The 21,961-nt window shown below is 40.9% G+C and overlaps 1 protein-coding gene across 1 annotated transcript in view; it reads left to right on the top strand.

Annotated features, from left to right (window-relative positions):
- Nucleotides 1-21,961, top strand: part of snd1 (staphylococcal nuclease and tudor domain containing 1) — an 868,653-nt gene that overhangs the window by 206,035 nt on the left and 640,657 nt on the right. The window contains exon 14 of the mRNA XM_072562814.1: nt 9,234-9,306. Coding sequence (XP_072418915.1) covers nt 9,234-9,306 — 73 coding nt within the window. The remainder of the gene's footprint in view (nt 1-9,233; nt 9,307-21,961) is intronic.

Here is a 21,961-nt window from a genome sequence, read left to right as displayed (position 1 = left end):
CCACTGACACCCTCCTTCGACTGACTGAACTGGTCCTCACTCTGAACAACTTTTTTTTCCAATCCTCCCACTTCCTCCAAACCAAAGGAGTAGCCATGGGCCCCAGCTATGCCTGCCTCTATGTCGGATATGTGGAACAGTCCATCTTCCGCAGCTACGCTGGCACCACCCCCCACCTTTTTCTCCGCTACATCGATATCTGTATCGGCGCTACCTTGTGCTCCCACGAGGAGGTTGAAAAGTTCATCCACTTTACTAACACCTTCCACCCCGACCTCAAATTTACCTGGAACATCTCAGGCTCCTCCCTCCCCTTCCTAGACCTCTCCATTTCTATCTCGGGCGATCGACTCAACATGGACATTTACTATAAATGGCTCCCACTGCTACCTAGATTACACCTCCTCCCACCCTGCCCTCTGTAAAAACTCCATTCCATATTCCCAATTCCTTCGTCTCCGCCACATCTGCTTCCAGGAGGATCAATTCCAATACCGAACAACCCAGATTGCCGCCTCCTTCAAAAACCGCAATTTCCCCTCAGACATGGTTGACTATGCTCTCCCACCGCATCTCCTCCACTTCCCTCTCCTCCGCCCTTGAACCCCGTCCCTCCAATTGCCACCAGGACAGAACCCCACTGGTCCTCCCCTACCACCTAACCAACCTCCAGATACATTGTATCATCCTTCGTCATTTCCGCCACCCCCAAACAGACCCCACCACCAAGGATATATTTCCCTCCCCTCCCCTATCAGCGTTTCGGAAAGACCACTCCCTCCGTGACTCCCTCAGGTCCACACCCCACACCAACCCAACCTCCACTCCTGGCACCTTCTCCTGCAACCGCAAGAAATGCAAAACTTGCGTCCTCACTTCCCTCCAAGGCCCCAAGGGATCCTTCCATACCCACAAATTCACCTGCACCTTCACACACACTATTTACTGCGTCCGCTGCACCCGATGTGGCCTCCTCTACATTGGGGAGACAGGTCGGCTACTTGTGGAACGTTTCAGAGAACACTTCTGGGACACCCGCACCAATCAACCCAACCGCCCCGTGGCTGAATACTTTAACTCCCCCTCCCACTCCGCCAAGGACATGCAGGTCCTTGGCCTCCCCCCATCGCCAGACCATGGCAACACGACGACTGGAGGAAGAGCGCCTCATCCTCCGCCTAGGAACCCTCCAACCACAAGGGATGAATGCAGATTTCTCCAGCTTCCTCATTTCCCCTTCCCCCACCTTATCTCAGTCCCAACCCTCTGACTCAGCACCGTCTTCTTGACCTGCAATCTTCTTCCCGACCTCTCTGCCCCCACCCCCTCTCCGGCCTATCACCCTCACCTTAACATCTTTCCACCTATCGCATTCCCAACACCCCTCCCCCAAGTCCGTCCCTCCCTACCTTTTATCTTAGCCTGCTTGGCACACCTTCCTCATTCCTGAAGAAGGGCTTATGCCCGAAACGTCGATTCTCCTGCTCCTTGGATGCTGCCTGACCTGCTGCACTTTTCCAGCAACACATGTTTCAGCTCTGATCTCCAACATCTGCAGTCCTCACTTTCTCTTCTTTTTGCCGCTCTGGCTTACTGTTCAAAAAAGTCTACTATTTATACTGCAAAACATTGGATCATTTCATTGGTTTGATGCCATCCAAAATAGTAGGATTCAAATTTGATTGGACTTTTGAACCTGGGGCATCCTTTAATCTGATTGGCCAAATTTTGAATTTTGTTTTTCTATCCTGGCAACACAGAATCAGATATGTGTTTCAACCCAAATGTTATATTTTTAGGTGTTCAGCACACTTTGTGCTAGCCAGAAATTTCAGCTCCCTTCAAGGTACAGTTCACCCACAACTTCATAACAACCTTCAGACCATTAATTTGAATCGTTGATTTTGTTTTTATACTTTTTTCCCTCAGCTTTTTAATTATGATTAAGTGTGTGTCATTTCCTAAAATTGAGATTGCAAGTTTTAAAATATCGAAAGGTGCTTAGTTTCAGTTCTGTGAAGTTTTTTTTAAAGAAAGAAATCAGAAGTAATTTTTGCTGGCAGTTGATTGGTGTGAGTCATTGGCATTGATATCGAAACATAGAGCATTACTCTCTCTCCTTTAGTATAAGGTGCAGTGTGGATTTCTGGGAAATTGGAACAGTGGGAAATTGGTGTTTTTTGTCAGTGGCATATAGTTTGTCAGGACTATATTTTAGAATAATGAGGACTATAAATAAGGTTCCTATTTGACTTACAGAAATTGATACAAAGCATCTCCAGAGGCTTTAATTTTAAGTGGTAAATCATGACCGGAGAGCTCAAGGGTGTGTTTTTCTTGCTGTTTGTGGGAAGTTGGGAACATATCCAGTGTCTGGGGCCCTCCTGTGCATTGAATACCTCCAGCTGCATAAAATGAAAACCTGGATTTTGGAGCTGGATCAGTGACTTGGGATACTGTCTAGCATCAGTGAGATGGCGAATATCATAGATAAAGAGGTGGTCACAATGCAGGCTAAGAATCCAGAACTAGGAAGTGAATGGACAACCATTAGACACAGCAATCGGACTAGGGAGGCAATGCAGTAGTCTTCAGTGCCTATTCCCCTGTGAAGTAGATATACTTTTGATACTGGTGAAGGGAAAGCAACAACAGACAAATTCTTTGCAACACAGTTGGCTCTGCTACACAGAAGAGTGAAAAAGTCTGGAAATGCAAAGATTTAGGGGGATTCAATTCCAAGGGGAAGACAGGTATTTCTGTGGCTGCAAATGAGATTGTACGGTACTATGTTGCCTTCAAGGATGTCTCAGTGCGGCTACAGGCCATTCTGGAGGGGGGGGGAGGGTGAACAGCTACAATAGACATAGCTTATAAATGGGATGAGGTTCTCAAAGCAGAATATAGTGAGTTAGGAAGTAAATGAAAAATTGCAACATCAACAGTAACTATCTCCAGTTTGTCATGAGTGCCATGTGCTAGCCAGTTGATGTAGCAGGATATTATCAATGAATCTGTGGCTGAAGAGGTGTGAAGGGGACAGTGTTCCAGACTCCTGAGACTTTGGGATGGTTTCTTGGGGAGGTGAGAACAGTACACCTGGGCAGGGCCAGGACTGATGTCTTACAGGGAGTATTTTCTAGAGTGGTTAGGGAGGCTTTAAACTAAAATGGCTGGAGGGTGGAAATCTATGCAAGGAGTCAGAGGAAGTGGAATAAAGAAAAGCTTTATGCCAAAATCACGAAGCATATGCAATGTAGTGGCTGAATTAATTGGGCAAATAGACGAAACAGATGATAGAGTCAAGGTTCCAGAGACATGGCTGCAGGGTCATCAAGAATGGAAGCTGAATATCCAGGGGTATTCAGTATTTAGGAAAGATGGACAAAAAGGAAAAGGCAGTAAGTTGCTTTGCTGGTTAGAGAGGTAATTAACACAATTAGTGAAGAGAGTATCAGCTTGGATGATGTGGAATCTGTATGGGTAGACCTGAGAAAAAGGGGAAAAAAACATTAGTGGGAGTTGTAAATAGACCCCAGAACTGCAAGGGTGATGTTGGGAATGGCATTCATCAGGAAATTAGCAACATTTGTAATTATGGGTGATCTTTAATCAACATACAGATTGAGCAAATCAAATTACTGACAATACTGTAGAGAAGGAATTCCTGGAGTGTTTACTGAATGGTTTTCAGGAACAATATGTTGAGGAACCAACTGGAGACCAGGCCACCTGAATTGAGAATTGTAAAATGAGAAAGGAATGATTGGCATGCGGCCTCTTGGGATGAGTGACCGTAATACAATAAAATTCTTCATCAGAATGGAGAGTAATGGAGTTGATTCTAAGACTTGAGTCCTCAAACTAAATAGAGGAAGTTACAGTGGGATAAGGTATGAGTTAGCTGTATTAGATTGGGTGTACATTACTTTAAGGGATGACAGTGGAAAGCAATGGAAAACGCTTAAAAAGCACATAAATGAACTGCAAAAATTGTTTATTTTTGTCTGGCACAAAAGTGAAATGGAAAAGGTGATGAAACCATGGCTTAAAAGGGAAATTAGAGAGTATTAGATCCATGAAGAGGCATACAAATCGTCCAAGAAAAGCAAGGGATTGGAGGAAGAGCAGCTTAGAATTCAGCAAAAGAGGGCAAAGGGATTGTTTAAGAAAGTGTAAATAGGATATAAACTTGCATGAAGCATAAAATCTGACCTTTTAAGTTTCTATGACTATGTGAAGAGAAATTGATTGGAAAAGACACAGATCCCATACATTTAGAAACAGGGGAATTGATAACTGGGAATAAGGAAATGGCTGGCCAACTAAAGGCATGCTTTAGTTCTGTGTTCACAAAAGAGAACACAATTAGCATACCAGAAATGTTGGGGAACACCGGGTTTGGTGAGAGAGATGGATATCAGTACAAGTAGGGAAATGGTGTTGTGGAAATTGATGGTGATGAAGGCAGGTAAACCCCCTGAACCTCATTATCTACATCTTTGTACTTAAGGAAATAGCCCAAGAAATGGTAGATGTATAGCTGGTCATTTTCCAAGACTCTCTTGACCCTGGAACAGTTCTAATGTATTGGAGGGTAGTCAATGTAGCCTCTCCAGTTAAAAAGTGAGGCAGAGAGAAAGCCTGGGAATTATAGACCAGTCGACCTGATGTTGGTAGGGGAGGAATATACTAGAGTCTGATATAGAAGATTTAATTGCTGACCACTAAGAAAACAGTGAGAGGATCACATAGAGTCAGCATGGAATTATGAAAGGGAAATCATGCTTGACAAGTTTACTGGAATTCAACAATCTAATTTGTAGAGTTGATATGAGGAGCCAATGAATGTGGTTTCTTTGCACTTTCAGAAGGCTTTTGAAGTTTGTCACAGCAGACAGCATGTAAAATTGAAGTACATCTGTTTGGAGGTAGTGTATGGAAATGGATACAAAACTGATTAGCAGACAGGAGAAAATGGAGATAAATGTTTCTTTATCTGAATAACATAGTGACTATTGCGGTCACAGTCTAAAGATGTAGGAGTAAACCATTTCAGACTGAGATGAGAATTTTCTTCACCTAGAGAATGGTGAGTCTAAACTTCACGACCACAGAAAGTAGTGAAGGCCAAAACATTGTATGATTGTAAGGGGGCATGACATATAGCACTTGGGCTAAAGGAATTAACGGATATGGGGGCTCAGTGGGAACAGACTGTTGAGTTGGATGATCAGCCATGATCATAATGAATGGCATAATTGGCATGAAATGCCTATTCCTCCTATTTTCTATTTTTAAGAAATAATATCTTTATTTTCCAAACTCTAGACAATTGTACAAGAATAGCAGAATTTTACCATTGTGATGAAGCAAAGAGCATGGGTTGCTATACTGGAGATATTAATAGCTTGTGAATAGGTAAAAACCATGCTAAATGGCTTTCGGGTAAGCCTGAGGTCATCGGCTTCATAGCTACAAAGGGTAGATCAGATTGCTTTGTAAAGGGTGAAAGCTTAACACATTGGTCCAAAGAGACTTGACGATCCACGCATACGGAACATTAAAATGTTGCGGGTGCGTCCGAAAAATGATTAGAAAGGCTGATGGGATACTTGTCTTTGCACTGAGATGATTAGAATACAAGGGACTAGATGGTCATACTGCAGTTCTGCTGTGCTCTCGTTAAGCCATGCGTGAAATGTTGGCCAATTTTTGGTATTGCATCTTTCAAACAGTGTATTGACCTTGAATAATTTGCATTGTGGAATTACTAGAATGATACCTGGAGTCGAAGACAACTTACATGAACCAGTATTTCCTGGAAGTTAGAGATTTTAGGGGATGGCTTGAGAGAAGCTTTCAAGATATTAAGAGGAACAGATAAGGTAGAGTTGGGGACTCTAGGACGAGAGAATGCAATCTAAACCTTTGCACTAGATTTTTGAGACTTGAAATAAGAAACATTACTATATAAACAAAGCTGGCAGAAATTTGAAATTGTCTTCTGGAAAGGGCAGTTGATGTTAGGCCACTAGTTAATTTTAAATCATAGTTGATTGATTACTGTTGACCAAAGGCATGAGGGGATGTCTGACAAGGGTGTGTGGGGAATTAGGCCACAGGTAACTTGCACATCTCTGCAGAATTAAGGAGATAAACAGTCTCTTTCTGTTTCTATTTGACAGTGGAGGCTGTTGTAGCTAAGCATGGACTCCTCATCATGCAAGCATTCTAGCGGGGGTCTTTTGATTGTTGTTAGAAGCACTTCGGTTTTGTTTATCTCGCTGTTATCATGTTTGTGAATTGTTACTTACGAAGAGGTAATGATAATTAGGCTTTAAAAGTATTTTCCTTACTGTAAAACATTTTGGAATATCTCATACTTGTGAAAGGCACGATATAAATGCAAGTCTTTTTCTTTTCCATTCTCTGGATCAGTGAAAAGAGGAGGAGCCTGATGTATAGATCACCAGCAGGCTAAGAGAATTTGGTTAACTTCCCTCAAAGCTATCCATTTAAATTCTTTTGCACATTTTTTGCTGATGTGGTAAGATAAGTTGACTGTTTAATCCTAAAGGAGCTTTTTCTCCTCGCTCTCCCCCTCCCTTTCCAAAGTGTAACACTCTACCACTATCATAGTCATTCAGATACAATAAGCTTTGGAAGCATTGTAGATTTTATGGCACTTTCAAGTCCAGGATGATTGGATTGTAATGCTGAAGCTTGATCTGATTTACTTCTCCCTGCTATATGTGGATGTGAAGGGGTTAATGTCAGAGTACAGTTAATCTATGATGTTATGGGGCCTTTGTCAGAATACAGAAGGAGCTTTTAAGGGACCAACCTGGGGCTATTGTATTTCTAACAGTCTCTGCAATAATGTGGGTCATATTCATATAATCTGTAAATAGTTGCATTAATTGCAACAGACTTCATATTGTTTAGTCAACAAGACTGTTCTCTGGTCAGTCACAAAGTAACTCCCTCGCCACTGATGATGTTACTTAGCCAGGTAATGAAACATCTGGATATCAAACCTACAGCTCAGCGAGCAAACCTACACCCTAAGTCACAAAAGTTAATTAACACAGTAGTTTTTCAGACTTGAAGGAATCCCTTTCACCCAAACAACACTTTCAACTCGACATTCCTGCTGAAGAAGCAAGATGAGGGAGTATTTGATGAAAGGTAGTACACTGGTTAACTCAGAGGAGCAAAGAGATCTTGGGGTAATTATTCACTGATCCCTAAACTCGGTAGAGCAAGTGTAGGAGAGTTAAAGTATATGGCACACTTGCTTTTGTCAGTTGTGACGTAGATTATAAGAATAAGGAGGAATTTTTGAACTCCTTGTTTAGGCCAGAGCTCGGGTACTGTGTGTAGTTCTGGTCACCTCACTAAAGGAAGGATGTGAAGGGGTAGAGAATTGAGGTTCACCAGGATGTTGCCTAGGATGGAGCAATTGAACTATAAGGAGAGACTAGAGCAGAGAAGGCTGAGGGGGGACATGATTGAGGTGTATGGCTAGGGAGAGGATGGAGCAGCTGTTCCTGTAGTTTAGGGTCAGTCATGAGGGGGACATAGTTTTCTGCTAAGGGGCAGGAGATTGAAGGGATTTGAGAAAAAAGCATTTTCATTCAGAAGGTGCTGGGAATCTGAAATTCACTGCCTGGGAAGGCAGTGGAGGCTGCAAACCTTAAACCTTTAAGTAAAAATATTTGAATGAGCACTTGAAATATCATAAGATTCAAAGATCTGGGATTAACGTGCCTTTAGTTGTAGTTATTGTCAGTGCAAACTCAATGGGCTGAAAAGCCTTTTGTGTACTGAATGACTATCACTTCAAACAAAAGATTAAGTTGTAATTTCCATGTTCTGACTAAAATTCACTCATGATTGACAATTCATTGTATCTGTTGCCAGTATGTGAGGAGCAAGCAAACTGCCCAAGAAGAATTGAGATTTGAATATGCTTAATTGTGTAGTGATAGTTGTATATCTGCACAAACGTGTATGGATGAACTAGTTACTTCATTATTGGGGGAACTTTGAGTGAAAATAATCAGATAAATTCATGGAATTGTAGCAATGTGGATCTGAACCATTTATTGTATAGTTTACCATGTTTTCATATGAAATCTTAACCTAGCCAAAGTATGGCAATTTAAAGTAGCTTCTGTCACTTATTTTCTGGAAGGGGTTTGCTTTGGGAGACTGGGGACTCTGGGAGCAGCTTTACAATTCTTTGTGAATTCCCCCAACCCAAGTGGGTGCCCATTAATGAATTGAATTAATGTTCAACAAAGACTCTTGGTCTCCAATCACTGTCTTTCCAAACTTCAGGTAAAGAACATAAATAAAACCATTTCATGCAGTGACAAATTGGTTTTTGTATTCTTGTTTCAACTTGCAAATGAACTTTACATGCTGATAAATGCAGGGATTTTGATATTTTACTTACTGGAGGGATAAGAACTCACTCTTCACTCTTTTGCCTGGAGAAGATAGTGGTGAGCTGCCACCGTGATCTGCTGCAGTCCTTGAGGTGTAATGACACCAGCAGTGCTGTTAGGAAAGTAGTTCTGGGATTTCAACCCATCAACTATCAAAGAATGACAATATAGTTTCAGGTTCGAATGTTTTTGGGCTTGAAAGGGATCTCGCTGGGTAGTACAACTCGTAGAATGTTTGTGTATCTGCTGCACTTGTCCTTCGAGTAGTGAAGGTCGTGGGTTTGGAGGGGGCTTTCAGGCAAGCCTTTTAAGTGATTGCAGTGCATCGTGTAGATGATACATGCTTCTGCCACTGTTTATCAATGATGGTGATGAATTTTGTAGGTGGTAGATGGGGTACCATTGTAGCAGGGTGCTTTGTCCTGGATAGTGTCACACTTCTTGTTTGGAGCTATCTAAATCAGGCAAATGGAGAGTATTCCAGTCACATTCCTGATATACTTTATAGCAAATAGGCATTTGGAAATTAGGTCTGAGACAGACGCATTTGTAGAATTTGCTTCTTGAGATGTGATTGCTTCCATTGCATCATCCTTGAATTATTAACTTTCAAAATCCAACGGTTGTATTATTATAAAAGATTCAGAGGAATCCTCATTACTGGTTGTTTTTACAGCTGTTGACTTTGTACTGATACATTCACTCCTGATTCTGTATTCCAATATTCGCAACAAGTTTTTTGTCTTTGTTATACACGTTTTTCTTTTGCCGCCTTAGGGCTATCAAGAATGCTAAAGGACTGCACAGTAAGAAGGAGGTGCCAATCCATCGTGTGGCTGATATCTCTGGGGTAAGCTGTTGCAGACAATCGCTGCTGCTTAAAGTGGGTTAAATCTAATCTTATTGTTTGCTGAATTCTGCAGTGTTTTAAAGTCTGTGATCATGGAAAAATAACTAATTCACGCAGCCTTACTACATTGTATTTTAAATATGTTATCTTTAATGATAGTATTGCTAATTTTAAATTTTGAGTGTTGGAAAACATAGCAGGTCAGGCAACATCCGAGTAGGAGGAGAATCGATGTTTTGGGCATAAGCCCTTCATCAGGAATGAGGCTTATGAGTCGGGGGGCTGAGAGAGAAATGGGAGGGGGAATGGGGTTGCGGGAGGAAGGGTAGCTGAGAATGCAATAGTTAGATGAAGGTGATAGGTTGAACAGGAGGGTGGAGCGGATTGACGGGAAAGGTGATGGACAGGTCAGGAGGGGGCAGTGCTGAGTTGGAGGCTGGGACTGGGATAATATGCAGGGAGGGGAAATGAGGAAACTAGTGAAATCCACATTGATCCCATGTAGTTTACGGGTCCCAAGGTAGAATATGAGGCATTCTTCCTCCAGACCTCCGGGTGGTGAGCGTTTGGCAATGGAGGAGGCCCAGGACCTGCATGTCCTTGGCGGAGTAGGAGGGGGAGTTGAAGTGTTCAGCAATTGGACAGTGGGGTTGGTTAGTGTGGGTATCCCAGAGATGTTCTGTGAAACAATCTGCAAGTAGGCATCCTGTCTCCCCGATGTAGAAGATATTGATGTACATGTAGACGAGCCCCATGGTTGAACACCCGCACCAACCAACCCCACCATCCCGTGGCTGAACATCCACATCAACCAACCCCACTTCCCTGTGACTGAACACCTGCATGCACCAACCAACCCCACCACCCTGTGGCTGAACACCCAGGTCAACCAACCCCACTGCCCTGTAACTGAACACCTGCATGCACCAACCAACCCCACCACCCTGTGGCTGAATACCCAGATCAACCAACCCCACTGCCCTGTGACTGAACACCCGCACCAACCAACTCCACCACCCCATGGCTGAAAACTTCAACTCCCCCTTCTACTCCTCCAAGGACATGCAGGTCCTGGGCCACCTTCATCAACAAACCCTCACCATATGGCACCTGGAGGAAGAATGCCTCTTATTCCGCTTTGGGACCCTTAAGCTACACGGGATCAATGTGGATATCACCAGTTTCCTCATTTCCCCTCCCGCCACATTATCCCGGTCCCAAGCCTCCAACTCGGCACTGCCCTCCTGACCTGTCCATCACCTTTCCCATCTATCAGCTCCACCGTCCTCTCTGACCTATCACCTTCTCCCTCACCTTCATCTACCTATCGCATTCTCAGCTACCTTCCTCCTCCCCCCCCCCCCCCCCCCCCCCCCCCCCATTTATTTCTCATCTCTCTGGAGCATAAACCTCATTTCTGATGAAGGGCTTATGTCCAAAACGTCAATTTTCCTGCTCCTCAGATGCTACCTGACCTGTTGTGCTTTTCCAGTGCCACACTCTCGACTCTGTTCTCCAACATCTGCAGTCCTCACTTTCTCCTAATTTTAAGTTTGTTTATTGTGAATTTTTTAAAAAATTAACCAGTCATTGCAGATATTGTTGGTATTGTTTCACCCTTTTGAAATGCAAGTTTTTTGCTTGTGATTTAAATTGATTTTGATGCAACATATAAAGTCTGATGTATATTAACTTGATAGCTACACTCCACAGTGAAATCATCGTCAACTGTGTAAGCAAGTAAAATGAGGTGGAATTTCACTGATGTCAGGAGGGAAGAATGGGAAAGGTAACGAGGCTCTTGTGAACCCAGTTAATCAAAAATATTACAAGATGAACCATCTTCTGTGATAGAGGGAAGGATCCTAATTCTAGTGATTGCTGCGCTGAGATTGCTGTTCTTTCCTGGATGTAAAGATACTTGAAACTTGTTTTTGCAGCTGCTTCACATTTCTTAAATGTTTACCATTTCATAATTTTCTTGATTTTAACCTAATAGATGGTGTCTGAATTTGACCCATTTAGTGTATTATTCAATCTCTGATGTGTTCTTATCCGTATCAATAAATTTCTGGTCAATGGTCAGTACAGCACTCAGTGCGAGTGTGTTGTTGTAGTTTAAGAACATCCTCTTTTGATTCTTTGAGTAAAGTTATAGATTTTGTTCAAGCACATTCTGAGGGTAAGTTTTGCTTGGTTGTCTAGAATAGCTTCATTCCCGATGAAGAGTCTATGCTCGAAATGTCAATTCTCCTGCTCCTCTGCTGCCAGACCGGCTGTGCTTTTCCAGCGCACACTTTTTGGCTTTGATCTCCAACATCTGCAGTCCTCACCTTCTCCTAGAATAGCTTCCTGTAATACTAAGGTTTCGGTACAGCTTACCTCTGTAACAGAAGCTTTGTATTCAGTTCCTTTGCCACAATTTGTTTGCCATGGAAGATATATTTGGAACTCAACCAAATGGATTGACCGTCAGTCCTGTAAGTCTTTTGAGGACACTTTTAGTGCAATGATCATGTCCTTTCCTCTGAGCCAGAAGGCTTGCTTCCAAATTCCACCTGTTCCTGTTTTTTCACCACCGTGTTGGAGCATTGCTGCCTCCACCCATCATCATCTGGACGAAGCCACAAAATGACTACCAATGATGGATTTGGATATTGTCTCAAGTTCCCTCAATCCTGCCACCAGCAGTAGTGGGCTTAATGTCTTCAATGTCATTCTGAATGTCTCAATTCTCTGCCCAGATTCTGGCATTCACACAAGTGTTCTGGAAGAGGTGCACCTCATAGTTGAAAAAGTTGATGCAGTTTTGTAGATTGCAAATCTCCATGGAATTTCAGCAGTATATGTTCAGTTCCTCAAACCAAAGCCATACCTAGAATTTTGGTAATGCATAAAGGTGGACGGTGTATCTCTCTGATTCTTCTCTGTACTGAAAGCCCTTTTTGATTAGTAGTCACACTGTACTTTCCCATGCAAGCATAAGTAGTCTGCTAGTTTGCAGCTGGTATTGGTCTTGGTTATGTTAACCCACAAGTTACCTCAAGAACATGATGTACTCTGAGAGTATATGACTGCACATCAATGGGTGTTGTACCCCTCCAAATTTGTTTCCATTAAAATATCTTCTTTGGGTGCACATACAATAGTAAGTCATGGGATACACCATAATTCAATCCCTTTTCATTCTTCAGCTTGGTAAATGATACAGGGTTAGGCGGTGGTGCTTCAGGTAATGTTGCACCAATTCCATTCAGGCCGAGGAAGCAACTTTGCAGATTATTTGGAGGTCCTTTGAAGATTCTTGTGGTACAGTGGTAGTGTCCTAAGCATCATTCACTGAAACTAGGTGGGTTGCAAATACTTTCCCCCTCCCTAGATTTGTATTGATCAAACTCTGGCCACTAACATTTGGGCACAGTTCTGAAGTGAATATTTTCAGTATCCAGTTTTCTTTACAATTATGTCTTGAACTGCACCTTTTTTTGCAAATTGAGAGTTGTGGATATTTTGTTCTTCGGCCCAAGTCTTAGTGTTTCCATGCCTGTTGTGAAACTTGATAATTTATACTAAAGATTTACTATGAATTTGGGACTGGAATTATTGCTATTGAAATATATGCAAAGAAAAGTTATATTGAACTCTGTTCTGCTGTCCACAGATGCTGCTGAATTTCTTCATCACTTTTTTTTTATTACTACTGAAACACATCCTGTTCTCTTTCTGCTCTTGCAGCTCCATACCCAGGAGCTATAGAATTGTTCCAGTTAAGAATAAGCTGAATGGTTATGTGGAGCATAAAGTTAATTGATATTTTGGTTATTCCAGTTGGCCTTTAACTACTTTAAATGATAGGTCACTTTTAATGTATTTACTCCACAACCCCTCCTTGTACAATTTTACACATCCCACTAGTTGAAGAAAGTGAGGACTGCAGATGCTGGAGATCAGAGCTGAAGATGGGTTGCTGGAAAAGCACAGCATGACCTGCTTTGCTTTTCCAGCAACACACATCCCACTAGTTGCCAACTTCTTTCATAAACTGTGGAGATATTTTACAATTAACAGATTATTAATATAGTTAAAAGCAAAAGGAAAGCATTTGTATTTTAATTTTGCCTGTTTATTGTTTGTTTTAGCTGTCGGCTTCTTTTCAGTAACTTGCTAAATTGAGCTATGCCTTTTACATTTCAAAATTATCCCTAATTTCAATAACAGCATTATTGGGCTGACAAGTTTCCTCTAGTATTTAATTTATGCTCTTCAAAAGAAACCTTTCTTCTTCTTCTTTTGAAACATTTGAGGCTATGTTATCTGTATTTTCTGGTTTACAAAAAATCTTATTAAACCTAAAATAACTTAATTTAGTTCATCGATTTTAATTATAAATGGCTGATCAACTTGAAGTTGCTGTAAATCTCATTATACTAGTCTGCAAAAGGTGTAAAGGATCTATTCTACTTTAGGCAGAACAGGTTATCCAGTGGCATGAAAACTTAATCTTAAGAGTTCACTTTGCTTTATCTGATTCTCCAAAGAAAACAAATCAATCTCAATTCATACACTGTGTCATTCTACAGGTTTAAAAAAGAAATTTTGCTGAACAATAGGAAGTAAGACTCTATTTCAAACTCTGCCATTCTTTCTAGCAGAAATGTCTGCAGCATTTTAGTGTGATGCCAGGTCACACCACAGTTGTTTGGCTTTTCTCTCAAACCAATCTCTTTTTAAAAATGAAAAAAAATTCTTCCTTTTCACACCTTGAGCCCACTGCATGAAAGTCAGACTATCTGCTTTCAATTTGTAATTAGCTGCCTCCGAATTTATAATTAATTTTCCCTTTTGAAAATTGTATTGTGAACAGTATCCCCAGATTTTTAATTTTGTAAGGTTTTGAAGTCAAAAAACTAATCTAATTTAGGATTAAGCATAATCACTCTAAATATCCCAGTTTATACCGATTTTAATTTTAAAAGAAAAATCATTCTAAGCACGTGAAGTTAGTTTCAGATTAAAATTCTTCACGTTTTGATCAGAATACTTTGCAACTATGATTTTGGCCAATAACAATCATTTCAGGACTTCTTCCTTGAAAACTTAAAATTTTAATACCATTCTGATAAGTCATTTTCCTGCAATCCCTTGCAAAGAGCCTTAATTTATTTAGTCCAACCAAAAAAACCTGTAAGCTTGCATTCTGAGTGCAGTAGATCTACAACTTCAGTTTGAATAGCATTAGATTGAAACAATCACACTTAATCATAACCATATATCAACATTTGTGAGCTTCCTCGCACTTCATAACTCATTCAATTTAACATTTTTGCTTCAGATAAAAGTTTTCAAACTACTAATTTACATCCAGAAGAGAGGAGAAAAGGATTCCAGAATTGGACCGTATTACATCCCCAACTCAGAGTGGTCCTCTGAGAAATTCCACTCACGACAAGCAGCACAGTTGATTTTGAATGTCTGAAACATGAACTATTCTTAGACAACTTTTACAACAATTTTGTACTGAGAGGTTTCACAGACATTAACACCCAACAGCTTTGAAGGAATATAAAACCTGACCGCAGAGGGTTAATGAATATCTCCTGGCAGGCCAGAAGGCAGAAATGTTCTCAGAACCAGGATTAAGCCATTAAATACAAACAGATGAGCTATACATTTTTTTTTCAACAGGTATCTAAATTACTGCTGTGCTTTCAGTTTGAAAGCAATTCCAAGAAAGTAGAAATTAGCTGGACTTTCTTTTATGTCTCAACTTTACTTGTGGATTGGTGGGAGTGAAATTGTTTTCTTTGTGACCAAGTACACAAGCAGCAAGTTGTCATCTGAGAGGAGCTCACCTCTTATCTCAGTAGTTACCAGACATTATTGTCTGCCCAGTTTCCCTTTTGAATTGATATAGAAGATGGTATTAGTAATAATATTAGCAAATTTGCTGATGATACTAAGCTGGGTGGCAGGGTGAAATGTGAGGAGGATGTTAGGAGATTTCAAGCTGACCTGGACAGGTTAGGTGAGTGGTCAGTTGCATGGCAGCTGCAGTTTAATATGGATAAATGTATGGTTATCCACTTTGGTGGCAAGAACAGGAAGGCAGATTACGACCTAAATGGAATCAATTTAGGTAAAGGGGCAGTACAAAGAGATCTGGGTGTTCTTGTACACCAGTCAATGAAGGCAAGCATGCAGGTACAGCAGGTAGTGAAGAAGGCTAATAGCATGCTGGCCTTCATAACAAGAGGGATTGAGTATAGAAGCAAAGAGATTCTTCTGCAGCTGTACAGGGCCTTGGTGAGTCCACACCTGGAGTTCTGTGTGCAGTTCTGGTCTCCAAATTTGAGGAAAGACATTCTGGCTATTGAGGGAGTGCAGCGTAGGTTCACGAGGTCAATTCCTGGAATGGCGGGACTACCTTATGCTGAAAGACTGGAGTGACTGGGTTTGTATACCCTTGAGTTTAGAAGACTGAGAGGGGATCTGATTGAGACATATAAAATTATTAAAGTATTGGACACTCTGGAGGTAGTAAACATGTTTCTCCTGATGGGTGAGTGCCGAACCAGAGGACAGCTTAAAAATACGGGGTAGACCATTTAGGACAGAGATGAGGAGAAACTTCTTCACCCAGAGAGTGGTGGGTGTGTGGAATGCTCTGCCCCAGAAGGCAGTGGAGGCCCAGTCTCTGGATTCATTTAAGAAAGAGTTGGATAGAACTCTCAAGGATAGTGGAATCAAGGGTTATGGAGATAAGGCATGAACAGGATACTGATTGTGGATGATCAGCCGTGATCATATTGAATGGTGGTGCAGGCTCGAAGGGCAGAATGGCCTACTCCTGCACCTATTGTCTGTTGAATTCACAAATTGGTCTGTTTGCTTGTGTTAGCATCTGATTTGTATTGTTCCACGTTTTACCCAACCAGCTAAGAAACTGCCTCCTATGTTATCCCACCTGGCTAGGAAATTATCTCTCATTTTGTAGATGTGACAAACTGCTGAATGATGTATTGAAGGTGAAGGTAATGAATGTTGAAGGAGTGCCAATTGAGTGGGCTGCTTTCCATAGGTTGTATCAAGTTTTTTTTTGAGTGGTGTTGTAGCTGCACTCATCAAGGCAAGTGACAAATATTCCATTTCCACTCCTATTTTGTGCCTTGTAGGTGGCGTTCAGGAGGATTCATAACCTCTGACCTGCTGTTGAAGCTGCAGTGTTCATATTGGTTGGTCCATTTCAGTTTCTGGTTAATGGTAATCCCCAGGATGTAAATAGTGAGGAATTCAGCTGTAGTGATGCCATTGAACCTGAATGGGTGATATTTAGATTCTCTCTTGTTGGAAGCAGTGCTGGAACTGTTCTTACGTGGCACAACTGTTGCATACACATTAGCCCAAGTTTGCATGTTATTTTGCTGCATGTTGTGCAAACATCAGTGAATGTTTCTAATTCTGACGTTATGAAGTAGGGAAAGTTATCAATGAAATAGCTGAAGATAATTGAGCCGAGGAGACTTGCAATGATGTCTTAGTACCGAGATAATTGTCCTCTAAGGCTGTAATCAGGTCAGAACCTTAACCAAACGTCTGAAAGTCGGTTATTCATTTGCAGGTGCTGCTTGATATAGTACTGTTGAAGACCCTTTGATCACTTTGCTAATGATGGAGAACCAACTCATGAAGTGGTAATTGGCCATGTTGGATATGCCTTACCTTTTGTGTCTGGACAAGTTTTTACATTTTTGGGGAATGCTAGTGTTGTGTCTGTACCGGAACAGCTAGTTCTGAAGCACAATAATATTGCTACAATGTTGTCAAGCTTATTGACCTTGCAGTGTCTCGTGCCTTCCTCCATTCCTTGATCTGTTGAATGAATCAAACTATTTGAACACTTGCCTCTGATACTGAGGACACTGGGGAATCCTCCATTGACACTCCTGGCTGAATACATATAAATACTTCAGCCCTGTTAATTGCACTGATTTGCTACGTATCTCTCATCTTTGAGTATGATGAGGTTTGTGTGGCTGCCTCCCTCCCTTCCTGTTGGTTAATTGTTCATGGTTGGAAATGGCAGGTCTGCATAGCTTAGCTCTGACCTGATGGTTGTGGTCACTTCTATCTATTGTATGCGATGTAGGTATGATGCCATAAGTGGTAAAGCTCTCCAAACTTTTGCATAAGCCCCCAGTTGGTGTACATTGTCCTTTGCAGTCTTGCCAGATCTGTGTTTATTGTTGTCCTTTCAGGTGCTGAGGTCGATGGCAGGTGATCCTCTGGTTTTCATCTTGTCTTTAGACTTTGGAGTTGTTTAGCTCAACTGAATTGCTTGCTTAGGTAACAGTTGACTTGCATGCTGTGGTTCTGGAATTGTGTGTAAACTTGAAGTAGCTAAAGGGAAAACAAGAACAGCGGTATCAGCAATGAATCTTTATGGGAGATATTACATTTTGATCATTCAAGACATATCTTTCACAGTAAGTTATGGTAGTTGCCATTAAGTCCCTGTGATATTGCTATCACTCTGCCATCTCCCCAAGATAGATTTATTGCAAAAGCTACATGCACATATGGAATATAAATTTAGAAATATTTCACTTGGCGGAGGTTGTGATGCTGAGCATATGCTTTGATATTCTGGAAGATCTGGACATTTTCTTTCACTAGCTGTTCCATGTTCTTGCAATCACCAAAGATTAGCTATATAAAATGATTTGGTCACATAATGGTAAGAATGTGCAACCCTGACACATGAAGCGTTGAAACAGGAAGCATGTGTGCAATCCAATTTTATAAGCTTTCTGTGCTCATAGGTCAGATTAAATTTCATCTTTAATCTTTGTTCCATCTAGTTTGGCCTTTCACTTCTTTTGTTAATTTGTAATTACAATGAAACCAATTCTTACTTGACAACAAAATCTGACACTCTGGTTGCATTCTCCTTGGAATATCTGTTTGTCTTCTTGTTCTTATGAGGTTTCTTATTGCTTTTGCTTAATACTTTGGCTGCTTAAATCAATAATGGTAAAAGTTTTCTTCATAATGAAGGTTTGCTGACAGTAAAGCCTATTGTGTGAATGTTTTCTACTTTCCTTAGTTAAGATGTTTCAATTAGGGTAGTTGAATTTTTAAAAAAATAATATAGGCCAGAAAGTTAGTTGTTTTGCTGCTTCATTGTTAATTAATTGATGCCTTAATCATTATAAAGATGGCAATGCTGATGATGTGAGATTGTTGTACAACGTTTGAGCTTGTAGACACCATATATTCAAGTAGAATAGGTCTACAATGAGGATCTTGTGACGAAACTGTGCCTTTAAGAAGTATGTGTCCCTTTTTTTAATGAAGAAAAGTTGTGACAGAGGTGAAGAGCAGTTTGTTCCAAAACAGTAAACAGCTTGTAAAGTCTTGAGTTTTATAAAAAGTTGGAACAACAGAATCAGCTTGAATGGGTTGGGTTAACCTTCCGTAGAACCAGGATTTGTTGTTCGTTTTAGCCTTCAATAGTTGTTGCTGCTGGTCTCTTGAAGTTGGATGTAGAAGCTGTTTTTCCTGTTGCTGTTACATCTAAAGGCTGGAAGTTCTCTTCCTACTGCTAGAACTGCATGTGATACAATCAATTTTACTGAATTTGTCATTGCCAAGGGAGTACTTATGGGCTATTACTATATTGGAACAGTTTATATTTAGTAGTTAAAAATTCTGTTAAGTTTTCCAGTAGAGTTAAGTTATTCCAGTTCTTTCTTTTATTGTATTTTAACTCTGATGTGTGAATAAAGTGTGCGTCGATTTAAGACCTGGTGGTTTGATCAAGCAAATTGCACCTGGATCACAATATTTGTCCCTTGTCTTTAAAATAAGAAGAAGTGAGGGTCTCGGCCATCTCCTTCATATATTTTGAGGAGGCTTGGTCTGGTCCATAACAGTCTGCAGCTGGAAGAATTTTGGTTCAAATTCATTGAGCTGGAGACCAAGCTGTAGACACTACACACAAGGAGCGTTAATCCAGTGACCCAGATAATGTTCTAGGGACTTGGATGCGAATTTTACCATGACAGATTATGAAATTTGAATTCAATAAAACATTTAAAGATCTCCTAATGCTTACCATTCCCATATAAATTTTAGCCTCTGACAATGCTTTCACTTAATTACTGAAATTTGACTTTTAATAGTAACTCAGTACCCATCTAGGAGAATTATAGAATCATAATGTATAGAAGCAGACCCTTTTGGGCTCACCAGTCCATGCTGAATATAATCCCAAACTCAACTAGTCCCACCTGTCTTCCCAAAGGTACCTGCCTAAATGTCTTTTAAATGTTGCAATTGTACCCCATCAACCACTTCCTCAGGACGTTCATTACGTAAGTGAACTACCTTCTGTTTTAAAAAAAAGACCGCGTCTGTTTTAAATCTCTCCTCTTACATTAAAAATGTGCCCCCTAGTCTGGAAACTCCCCATCCCAGGGAAAAGGCACCTACTATTAACCCTATCTATATCCCTCATGACCTTATACAAGTTTATAAAATCATGTCTTAACCTACTACGCTTCATGAAAAAAGACTCCAGCTATTCAGTGTTTCTTTTTAACTAGAACATTCCAAACCTGGCAGCATCCTGATAAATCTCTTCTGAACTATCTCCAGCTTAATATCTTTCTATAAGTGGACAACTGGAACTGGAACCAGTATTCTAGAAGAGGCGTGACATATGTCCTGTATAATTGCAACATGGCTTGCAACTCTTGCACTCAAAGGACTGAGCAATGAAGGCAAATGTGCTAAATATCCTGTCCACATGTGACTAAAACTTCAAAGAATTATGTACCTGAAACCCTAAACCCTCTGCTCTACAACACTACCTAAGGTCATACCATTAATTGTAAAAGTCCTCCTCTTGTTTGTTGTACCAAAACGTAATACCTCACATTTATCCAGATTGAACTTCATCTGCCATTTTTCACCCCATTGACAAATTTGATTAAAATCTCTTTGTAATTTTGACCTTCTTTACTGTCTACTATGCCACCAATTTTGTGCCTTATATATCCAAATCATTTCTATAAATGACAAACAAAAGAAGACCCAGAACCGATTTACTGTGGGACACTGCTGGTGACAGGATCCAGTCTGAAAAACCATCTTCTACAGCCATTTTGTCTCCAGCCATTAAGCCAATTATGTATCCAGTTGGCAGGCTCATCTTGAATCCCAAGTGACTTACTATGTGGCACCTTATCAAAAGCTTTACTAAAGTCCAAGTAAAAGTGTAATAACATCCCTGATTTTCCTGTGGATAAATAGTATTTGCTGCTTATGTGCAAGTGGTGCAGCAGCTTTAGGCAAAGGGCATTTACATGATATATATGTACTAAGCTACAAGCAAAAGAAGGGGAATGCCCCTGGTTCCAAAACCATTCCACCATGTTACCTCTTGGTCCACCTCCTTTTAAGGAGAGCTCCTTCCACTACTGGCTCCTTTTCTCAAAACCGAGAAAATGCAATGATGTATTGGGTCAATTGAGACATGAAGGTTAAGATTACCACTGCCTTTGTGCACATGGCTGGTCATATCTTTCAATTCTCTGTCTTGGCCAGAGTGATACAATGGATGGATTGCTTAGCTCATTGATATTGCAGTAGATGCATGACGGGTAACTGTTGCCCCTAAGATTGGTTATTGTAACTTATTGCCATGATATCCCTGAACTGATTTGATCAGTGTAGACTCACTGACATATCATCTGTAGCCAATCCCCAAAGAAACCCCTCTTTGCTGTTTCGGTCCCCCCACTTTCTGTCATTCTTATGGCTACCCAACAGTATATTGAGAACACTATATCACCCCTTAATGCACACTATGGGCCATGATTCACCCAAAGATTTACATCTTGGTCTCATTGCATACCTAGCACTTTGACCCTATCTGCTCTTTCCCAAAATGTAGCTAATACTAGCCTGGAGGGATTTAATGTTCAAGGTGTGCACTTACGGCTATTTCCAAATTCCTTTTGGTATTTCACTCACCCATAAGGCTCTTTCTTTCCTGCTCCCATCTGCCCAAAGAAACAAGTGTTTGACTTCTGTTTGGTCGAATGTTCCTCTTGCACAAGGTGTTTCAGTCCAAATGTGTGCAGAAATTAGAGTGATCATTCCTATGATTTGAATGTTCATCGTAGCTATGGTCTTTTGCTGAGGGTATGAGCGCAGGCTATTAGTTCTCACTAACTCCTTTAGAATACTTTAGCTAAAAATTCTAATGCTTCCAATTCCCTTTCGATGCGATCTCTATGCATAGTGCAAGAATCTCTGTCAGTGTTATTGAGTAGGTTCTAAAGCATCTTGGCTGCAACCCTGCTCTAACAGGAATGGTCTTTACCACCAACAAATCTGCCAATTCATGTTCCTCTACAGGGTTCGCTGTTTCTGGGTTCCAGATCACATTTTGATCCTGACTGTCTGCTGTGTGCCCTGGAGCGGAGCGCCTATTTCCTCTACATATTATCATAACTTATCCCAGTTGGGACCTATGCCTTTCCCCTCTGTCAACACATCTGATCGTATTTACATAGCTCTCTATATTAACTTAAATGGGATGTACCCACCCCATGAGCTATTTCATGATATTAATCCCATAAGTAGGCTA

Source organism: Chiloscyllium punctatum, chromosome 44 (assembly GCF_047496795.1).
Source record: "Chiloscyllium punctatum isolate Juve2018m chromosome 44, sChiPun1.3, whole genome shotgun sequence".
NCBI classification, from domain to species: Eukaryota; Metazoa; Chordata; class Chondrichthyes; order Orectolobiformes; family Hemiscylliidae; genus Chiloscyllium; species Chiloscyllium punctatum.
Note: the sequence above shows the minus strand (reverse complement) of the source record. Positions and strands in the feature narration are given on the sequence as shown.